The sequence below is a fragment of the Daktulosphaira vitifoliae genome, unplaced genomic scaffold (genome assembly GCF_025091365.1).
Source record: "Daktulosphaira vitifoliae isolate Bord-2020 unplaced genomic scaffold, ASM2509136v1 Scaffold_4, whole genome shotgun sequence".
Classification (NCBI taxonomy): Eukaryota; Metazoa; Arthropoda; class Insecta; order Hemiptera; family Phylloxeridae; genus Daktulosphaira; species Daktulosphaira vitifoliae.
This window is the reverse complement of record NW_026099575.1, coordinates 38664539-38674219: the sequence shown is the minus strand read 5'-3', so window position 1 is coordinate 38674219 and position 9681 is coordinate 38664539. Positions and strand designations below refer to the sequence as shown.

Sequence of the window (9681 nt, the reverse complement as noted above, 5' to 3'; positions counted from 1 at the left end):
TTTTTTTGCATATTCAGTAAATTAATATTGTTTACAGCATTAAATTTAATTATTGAAAACATATTATAAAATTATGTCATTACTAAATGAAAACAATTGAAATCGACAGATGTTGTCGTCTGCAATATTAAATAGTTAGTGTCGCTAATTACAAAAGCATCACTTACAGAAATAGCTTTTTAACAGATAAAATTGTAAAAGGAAATATCCAAAAAATTATAACTATAATTAAATAGTTGTTATTGATATTTTTAGTTTAGACTTTACATTACTGATAAAATACAAACAAGGTTTGGTACATTAATATAAAAAATGAATGTATTCGTATTCATGCATATTAAAAATAGATGCATTCGTGATAACATTCATTAAATTTTTTTTATAAATTAGGTATTGAGCTAGATAATTATTGGCGCATATAGGGGAGCTTAGCTTTTCCAAAATTTCAGAAAAATAATACATAGTAAATTTTAAAAATTTACAAAGGAATATAAAAAAAAAAATTACGTAAGTAACACGTATATTTAATAATATATGTATGTTACAAATAAAAGAGTAAAGTTCATATCTTTATAAGACATAAATGTATAATAATTGATAAATCAAAAAAATGTATGTTAGTAAAAAAAAAAAAATCTTGGCATAATTTATTTTTATGTAATAGAATGAGTTACGATAATGAATTAACCTTGTATGTTATTTGGAGAATGAAAATAATATGATATATTATTTTCATCTGTATATTATACATATTGTTCAGCCAGGTTTTTACAATAGAGTATTGTTACTCATTATAATTTATTATGCATAAATTCGCATATATATTTTATGTATATTAATATTGGAGTGACAAGCAGAAAATATATCAAAATGCGAAATTCTATTTTTGACCGTCCTTCTTCTTCACTTAAGGTAAGACCTTTACAATGTAATTGTGGAAGAAATGATTTCAACAAAAATAAAATTCGAAATTTGTAAAAATACATTATAAGTAAATATGTAAAAATTGTTACCGAAATAATATTTTGGTATTAGCCCACTATCCCGTTGAAACATTTTAAATTAACTATTGTAACATTATAAGTCACATTAATATATTAATATTATATTAATGTGATATCATATTATGATAAATATATCCTGACATGTTAAAACTTTGTTAGACTTTTGTATTATAATAAAAACTTGAATTTTTAATATTTATTAAATATTAAATAAAATTTCCAAATTAAAAAATGTTGACTTTGATTACTCGGAAAGAATTTGAGGTTATTTTGGATTTTATTTTTTTTTAATTTAGCTTTCAAAATGTTCTAATTATTTTCTAAAAGAGAATTTTAAAAATATAAATGTTATTTTTTTAACGAATTTATTAAATTTTATGAGTTATAATAATATGTCACTACAATGGCTATAAGTAAGATATGCTAGAGATGCAGCCTCCTTCCCAAAATTCATGTAATGACTGAATTCTTTACCAAAAATTGTACTCTTGGATTAATATTGAGCAGAAAAAAAATGATCTTCAAACATCATTGTTATTATAAAATAATAAAAAAAATTGTTAAGCCCGTATTGCATTATTAATAAGCACGTCAGTTATTTACTTAAATACAATTTTGTAAAGTCCATAGCGAATTCAGGATTTTAATACAGTTTAGGTGTTTGGAAATGAATCTGTAGATAGAACCTCCTCATGATGAAAATACAATGTTCATTAAGTTAAGAAACAGGTCAATTGTTACAAACAATGAAAACAATAGAAACCCGTTTCCTTACTTACTGAACACTCTATATATTATAAAGATGTGTTTTGGAGGAGTAGTAAAACAATTTCTTATGTATACCTCCTTTCCAAACCAAAATCCTGGGTTTGCTACTGTAATGCACTTTAGTATCTTAGATAGTTTATAGAAGTGTTTTAATTACAGTTGAAATGTAGAAATATTCGCTATTTCTCAAAAATTAGCGATACTAATACCGAAATGTTAAATCCTCAATAGATATTCGTAAAAAGAGTATAATTTAATGGCAGTAATATAAAAATAAGCTAACTGCACGATAATAAGCAACTACATAGTTAAAATCGTTGTATTCACAAACGTATTAACTTGATGACCATGATTACATCGATATCGCAGATAATATTTTAAAATAATAATACACTAAGTAAAGTAAAATTTCAACAATTCTAAAATAATTAACGTCTATGATTACGTTTTATATATAACTATTATTTATTGCATAGTAATTTTGATAACAACTTGGTTATTTTAGATATTTTTGTGTGATAGACAAGCTAGTGACAGATGAAACTAACGGTGTGATTTGCGTGTTAATGCTATCAGGTAACGCGATAATGGGCGGTAAATGTCCTTCGAAATACCAATTTAGTTACTTCGTTTTAATATTTAATTTGTATAATAATTGTATGTATTGTATAGAGTAAAACAATTTTCCTGATCGAAATTTCAACCACTCAAAATGGAAAGTAATCGTATGATCGTATTTATTACTTATGAATATGGACAACCTTTAATATAAGCACAAGAGGTGACAAATACTCTTAAATACTTACATTCTTACATTCTTACATCACTTAATTATAATAAAACATAAGCTAACATAACAAAACTACTTCTTCTAAAAGATGACTGAAAATAAGGTATTACCATCAAAAGTTATTGGTTACTGGATGTCAGATCGAAAAAGCCAAAAACTTAATTGGACTGAGTTTGGAAAAGTTTGCAAGTAATTTTTCTAAAATTTAAACTTTAAATGCATATTAATACAAATACATTATTTTTTATGTGAATATTCCAAATTCTGTAATTATCAAGTAATGTTTGATATAAATATACTATATCAACATTTTATGTCTTAGTAAATAAAATATCATTTAACATTTTAAAAGAAGAAAAGCCCATTTAAAATTGAATTTTTTTTTATAAAATTACCAAAAATTAAAAAAAAAAATTTGCATAATATGTGCTAGAGTAATATGTAATCTTAAATTTTTATTTTTATTTATCTTTAATAATAGGTTAAAGATAATGGAAAAAATATATAATTTTCTTCATTATCTTATCCAAATTGATGATTATGTTAAATTTTATTAAATAATAAATAGCATTATAATTTTAATTTCTTAAAGGTATTGATGTATTAGTAGAATTAATTGGTTTTTTGACAATTTGATTATTTTCATCACATCATTTTTCTAATTAATTCAAAGAATTTTTGATAATCTTGTGTTTTTATGGTATTAATTATCTAATTGTGACCGACATGTTTTTTTTATTGCAGAAATCATGGATATGAACTAGTGAAAGTAAGTTTCATACACATCTATTTAAAAAATGTAATATTTATACCATGCTATATATTATTTTTATATGTTTATAAAAAAATTGAATCTGGGCTTTTAAATGACTGTTATATGTTAAAGCCAAGTGTATATCCATTCTTAATTGATGAATAAGTATTAATCTCTTTAATAGTGTAATAGAAAACATTATTTTCAAACCTCTTTATTATTTAAATAAAAAAAAGAGTGATAGGTTTATCATAAACCATACGATTACTCGTAAAAAAAAAATACAATATTGGAAAAGTAATTTTTGATTACTTTTAGTTACACATAATTCTTGATCAATTACTTTTTAGAATCATCCCTTATATCTTAAAGGGATGCCAACTTTGTTTTTTTAAATGACCACAGACATATTTAACCAGCTTATAAAATTGAAAATAATCTAAATTAAAAAATTACTGGTCGATAGCAACTTTTGGACCAATATTTCAGAATTTATCAACAAATAAAAATAATTATTGGAAGTGAGGAGACGGTTCTGCTATTTTAATCACTAGTCAATTCCTAGAGGTATTTTTGGCCTCATCTTGATATAAAAATTAGAATAACATCAAAGTACTGTTCTAAAAGTTATCGACTAGTTATTTTTTTAATTAAAATTTTTTCTATTGTATAAGTTACATAAATATGCATACCATTAAAAATAATAAAAATGACACCCCTATACGATATAAGGGATAATTTTAAAAAGTAATAAATGCTCTATAGATCAATAAATATATGTAACTAAAAATACAAAAAATAATTTTCAATATTGTATTTATTTTGAGAATAATCGAGTAGTTTATGATAAATGAATCACTCTCTATATTTATTAAAATTAATAATATATTATTTTTTTTTATTTTAAGAAATTATTTAAATGATGTACTTTCATTTTTGTAAATGTGATATTTTAATTTTAATAATTTGCTATATTTTAGTTAGATCTGAATAAACCTCTTGAAAATCAAGGACCATTTGATGCAATAGTACATAAACTGACAGAAATAATTGCTAGAAAAGATAATCAGGTTATATAAAATTATATTTTGTGGTTATTTTATTTGTTTGATAATTGAGGTATATTTTATAGGCTTATCAAATCATTGGCAGAATTGAACAATATATAAAAAATAATCCTAAAGTCCTGATTATTGATCCATTGGATAGTGTACGTACATTACTTGATCGTTTCAAGACATACAGTGTTGTGTTGAACACCAGCTTGCATAATATTGGTACACCAATATACAATTATTATTATATCTAGGTATTTTAAGTTGTATTTCAGATTAGTTGACATAATTTGTATGCATTTTACTAAGAAGGATTTAGTTAATTATTAATTGTTTTTTTTTAATTCACTTGAATCCAATTTGTCTTTAACACTATAATTATTTTATAATACTGATGGTGAAAATAAAACCTCTTTGACAAATTATACTGCACTTAAAAATAAAAAAAAATCTGCTCCAAATAATATGATAGTAAATTTTAAATAGAATTCTGAATTTAATAATAGAATTTTCAGATTGATTCTAATTTTTGAGATAACCACTTAATGAAATGAAATTTTTTTTTTTCAAGGCAGACAACTAATTTCAATTTAAATTAAATTTAAACACCAGGATAAGTTTATCGCCACACTACTCTCCCTTTTTACTGTCTCTATTTTACTTTAAACAAGCTATTATTTTTATTTTTTACACTAAATATATTTTAATAAACAATCAAACCAAAAATATATTTTACATATTAAACTAATTTTAAAGAAAAAAAACATATTTGTTGTGATAAAAAACTACAAGTTGTATTACCTTTATTTTATTTACATGTTGATACATGTACAATATTTTTAATTTCGTGTTATACACTAAAATTACTTAAACTGTTTAAATATTTCGACTTCAATAATGTTATATAATTTATCATTAACTTATATTAGTATTTTTCAATTTTTATATTTTCATTAGATGTATTTACACCAACATTTGTTGAAATATTATCTAACAATGTTGAAGAAAATGTAAAAAAACTGAAAAATGCTGGAGTAACTTTTCCATTTAGTAAGCATAATAAAAAAAATCTTTAAAACTAATATACATGTTCCTTAAATAATAGTCAATATATATATTTTTAGTTTGTAAACCATACATAGCTCAAGGTACTGACTATTGTCATAAGGTAATGTTTTTTAGAATGTAAATATTACACTGTTCATGAAACATCCTATTTCACATAATAAACAAAATTAAGTAAAAATATTATTTTTAACAGTAAAAGAGTATGAAGTATGCTCATATAAATATTTTTTTAGTTCAAAAACTAATTAAGTTAAAAGTATTTTTTTATATTTGTCTAATTTTTGGAAATTGACACCTAAAATTAACATTTAAAATAGAAAATAATTATTATTATAATTTTCATATGTCCATGATGTGTATAATCATTTATACAGCATTGGTCTTTATTGAATATTCAGTCTATGAAATGAGTGTGACTTAAACTAGTTATAAACAAAAAAACAAACTGATTTTAACTTGTGAAATAGATTATTTCCTGAATAAGCTTATCAATAAAGTAAACTATTAGGTGCTCTTATTTAATTTGGTTTTATTTTAATTTTATCTTTAGATGTCAGTGATTTTTAATGAAAGAGGTGTTGTTGATTGTAAGCCTCCATGTGTTGCTCAATCTTTCATCAACCATAATGCTATTCTATATAAAGTGTTTGTTGTTGGAGATCATTATCAAATGGTAGAACGACCATCTTTAAAAAATTTTTACACAATAAATGGTAAAAATTATACACTTAAAAAATCATTAAATACAGATTAGATAAATCTAAAAAAATTAAATTTAAGACTAAAGAAATTTTTTCTTTTATAAAAAGGTTATTGTTAGACAAAGTATGTGTTGAATTGAAGTGTATTATTTATTTATGATTTAATACATTGTACATTACATTATTTTGAAGTAGTGTGGTGGTGAAGTGAACACTTGAAATAGCTCCACACTTTGAAGTTAAGTTTTGCCTGCTGCTTTTAGTTGTTGTACGGGTCTTTACCACACGTTAATTTCACTATGTTCCCTAGTACAGAACGTAAGCGGGAAACCATTGTACTTAGTAATTCCACAGGATACATCAGTTTAATCATAAAAATTGGTTGGTGTATTTAACCTAATTATTGAAAATAAAAAAAATTATAGCGTATTGTATAATGTTATATATGTATTATATTATACTATATTATAACACACTATGTTATTTCTTTTTCTATATACTACAATGTAATTAAAAAAGAAACTATTAGATTACAATTTTATATAATCATTCAGGTAAAAGAGTACTTGAATATATCTGGTCATTTTTGTTAAAATTATGAAAGTAAAAAATTTTAAAATATATAGTATTTCAAATTTTTATGTACTAAACAATTGAAAATATTTTTTTTTAGAGAATCAAAAGACAATTACTTTTGACAGCCATTCTGTGTCAAAATCAGACTCAAGTAGTGAACTCAGTGTATTAGATCCTTCAGAAAGTGCCAAACCATGTAGTTTGGATTCAAATAAATTATATCGTATTGTAAAAACTTTGGGCAACTATCTTAATATGTCTCTCTATGGTTTTGATATTGTAGTAGAAAACAATACAAATCGTCATGCTATCATTGATATTAATGCATATCCGGGTAAAATTAAGATTTAATATTTTTATTTGTATTAAAATTTTACTACACTTTAATAATAAAAATTGTTTTTGTAGGTTATGATGGTTTCCCAGATTTTTTTGGTAAACTTATAGACTGTGTTATGACTCGTCTTGCTCAATCCTCACATAATGTCAAAAATTATTTTGAGGATTCAGGGTTTGATACTAGTGATTCAAGTGATGAAAAGAAATCTCGTATTAAGTTGGATTTGATTAATTAAAATTTGATCAATTAAATGTTTTTCTAATTATAAAATTTCAATTATAGTTAAAATTTTCATATATAAAATTTAATATATTTTGTTAATCTGATTTTTAACTAAACAAATTAGTAATTGATAAGATTCACTTAATATTAATAATTTTTTTAAGTTAAGATATTGCTTTAATTTTTTAATATTTTTATTTTAATACTATTATGTATTAACACTTTGGATTGTTTAAGCTTGCAGAACACCAAGATCAAAATTTCTTACTAAAAAAAATAAATTAACAATATTTTTATACATTTATTTTAAGGAATAAAACTATTCTTTTGGAGAATTATTTATTTAGTTCTATATATATATAAAAAAAAAAAATTATTTTGAAAAATATTTTTAAAGTATGTTTATAATAATTGTCAAATGGCCTCCAATTTTACGAGTCTATCAGTTTTACTAGTATAAAATACCATGTTGAGCCTGTTGAGCATATGATAGGAAGAAAATTTGTTTAATGTATTCATTAGTTTACTACATCTTTGTCTAATGTTATTCGTTTAAATGTTGGCAAAGATATATGAGCAATTTAAACATAGACATAAAAATAAAATGTTTCATAATTTATTTCAAAAAAAAATAATTGGTTTCACAAACAACCCTAATTTAATTATTTATTTACAGATTATCAAACTATAAATTAGCATATTTTAATCAATTATTGATAACGCCATTAATTTGAATATAAACATATGTTTTAAACTTATATAACATTATGTTTATCATAAGCATACCAGTATGTCTATTAAAATTACATTCAACATTTATCATTTTATAAATAGTTTATGTAAATATCATCTTAATAATATTTAATTAATTAAATAATAATCTTTATAAAAATTATATAGATAGTATATATTATATTAATAGTAAAAAAAACGGTAGTACAGTGAGGTTGTGGATAAGTATGGACGTGGCATAATTGAGACAAATATAATAATATCTGACAGTGATTATAATCACTATCATAAAAAACACTTCAATGCAAATCTTTAGAAAGTGTTTAATTTTATAAAATTGATGGATTATTCCAAAAGCTACATGATCTGCTATTATCTTACTTATATCCTAATTAAGATAAAGTATGTCGAATGAAAGAGGGATATAAATATTATTTCTCATAAAAAAATTGTAATGATCCATACACTTTTCAATAAGTTATAGCATAATAAAGTTAAAAATGTAAAATATAAAATCAAGAATTTTTATACAAAAATAGCAATCGGTAGCCTTTTAACCGTGAAGACTAAATAAAGTTTGAAATTTTTTTTTCCATAATAAAGTATATTACATTAGCTTTAATTTAAGATATACATATATAAAAGTGTCAGTATTTGTAGAACAATTTTAAAAGTTAAGTTCAAAAAATATACAAAATGATTGGTAAATACCTGCTGAAAATAAATTATATTGACTCAGTCATTTTTAAAAAAGTAATGACAGTTTTAAGTAAAAAAAATTGAAAAATTTTCAAGAATTAGCAATTTTTAAATTTGTAATTTTTTTGGAAATTTCCTCTATTTACGGGGAACGAGGGAAATTTTTTCAATTTTTGAGGGTATTGTCTTCGACAAGATACGATTTATGTTCTTTTGACGTATCGTTTAAAGAAATCGGTTCTGTTAGAGCTGAGAAAAAGTGGTAACAAACAAAAAAAAAAACACATAGTAATACCTTCTCAGCTTCGCATCGAAGCTAATAACTAGGTAAAACTGTAAAAGAATATAATATTTTTAAAATTGTTTATATCAAGAGATTCTTTTAGCTTTGATGGGAAGCTGAGAAAGTATTAATTTTACTATGATGTATTTTTTTTATTTATTTATTTATTTATTTTTTTGTGTCTGTGAACGCTCAATCTCAGCTCTCGCTGGACCGATTTTGATGAACAATATGTCAAAAGATCACAAATCGTATCTAGTCGAATATATTACCCTCAAAAATTGAAAAAAGTTCCCTCGTTCCCCATAAACGGGGGAAATCCCCTAAAAAATTACAAATTTAAAAATCGCTAATTTTCGATATTTTTTCAATTTTTTTTACTTAAAATTGCCATAACTTTTTTAAAAATGATCGAATCAATATAATTTTTTTTTTATAGATACCTTAAATATTTACCTATCATTTTATATATTTTTNATATATTTTTTTTTTTATAGATACCTTAAATATTTACCTATCATTTTATATATTTTTGTGAACATTTGACCCTTTAACAGTCCACAGGAAAGGTTTCAAAATGATAACTTTTTTACAAAAAATTAACATTTTTAACTTAACTTTTGAAAATGTTCCGGAAAGACTGACACTTTTATATATATCTTAAATTAAAGCTAATGTAATATACTTTA

At 22.8% G+C, this 9681-nt stretch overlaps 1 protein-coding gene across 4 annotated transcripts; it reads left to right on the top strand.

Moving 5' to 3' along the window:
• The first annotated feature begins 755 nt into the window (after positions 1 to 755).
• LOC126905520 (inositol-tetrakisphosphate 1-kinase-like) lies at positions 756 to 7930 on the top strand. Of its 4 annotated transcripts, XM_050685272.1 has the most exons (12): positions 756 to 912; positions 2278 to 2348; positions 2445 to 2553; positions 2651 to 2751; positions 3307 to 3331; positions 4297 to 4386; positions 4449 to 4593; positions 5329 to 5421; positions 5496 to 5539; positions 5990 to 6152; positions 6814 to 7050; positions 7125 to 7930. In XM_050685272.1, the coding sequence occupies exons 4-12, from the start codon at positions 2651 to 2653 to the stop codon at positions 7289 to 7291; spliced, it is 1065 nt and encodes a 354-aa protein (XP_050541229.1). In that variant the 5' UTR covers positions 756 to 912; positions 2278 to 2348; positions 2445 to 2553; the 3' UTR covers positions 7292 to 7930. The 4 variants fall into 4 exon arrangements, with proteins under 4 accessions (XP_050541229.1, XP_050541227.1, XP_050541228.1 ...); XM_050685270.1 differs by having other exon boundaries at positions 757 to 912; positions 2445 to 2751; XM_050685271.1 differs by lacking the exon at positions 756 to 912 and having other exon boundaries at positions 2203 to 2348; positions 2445 to 2751.
• Positions 7931 to 9681: the final 1751 nt, after the last annotated feature.

Coding starts and splice junctions, on each gene's coding strand:
- LOC126905520 (XM_050685272.1), top strand. CDS start 2,651: ATGACTGAAAATAAGGTATTACCATCAAAAGTTATTGGTTACTGGATG. Junction 2,752..3,306: donor GAGTTTGGAAAAGTTTGCAA/GTAATTTTTCTA, acceptor TTTTTATTGCAG/AAATCATGGATATGAACTAG. Junction 6,153..6,813: donor AAATTTTTACACAATAAATG/GTAAAAATTATA, acceptor ATTTTTTTTTAG/AGAATCAAAAGACAATTACT.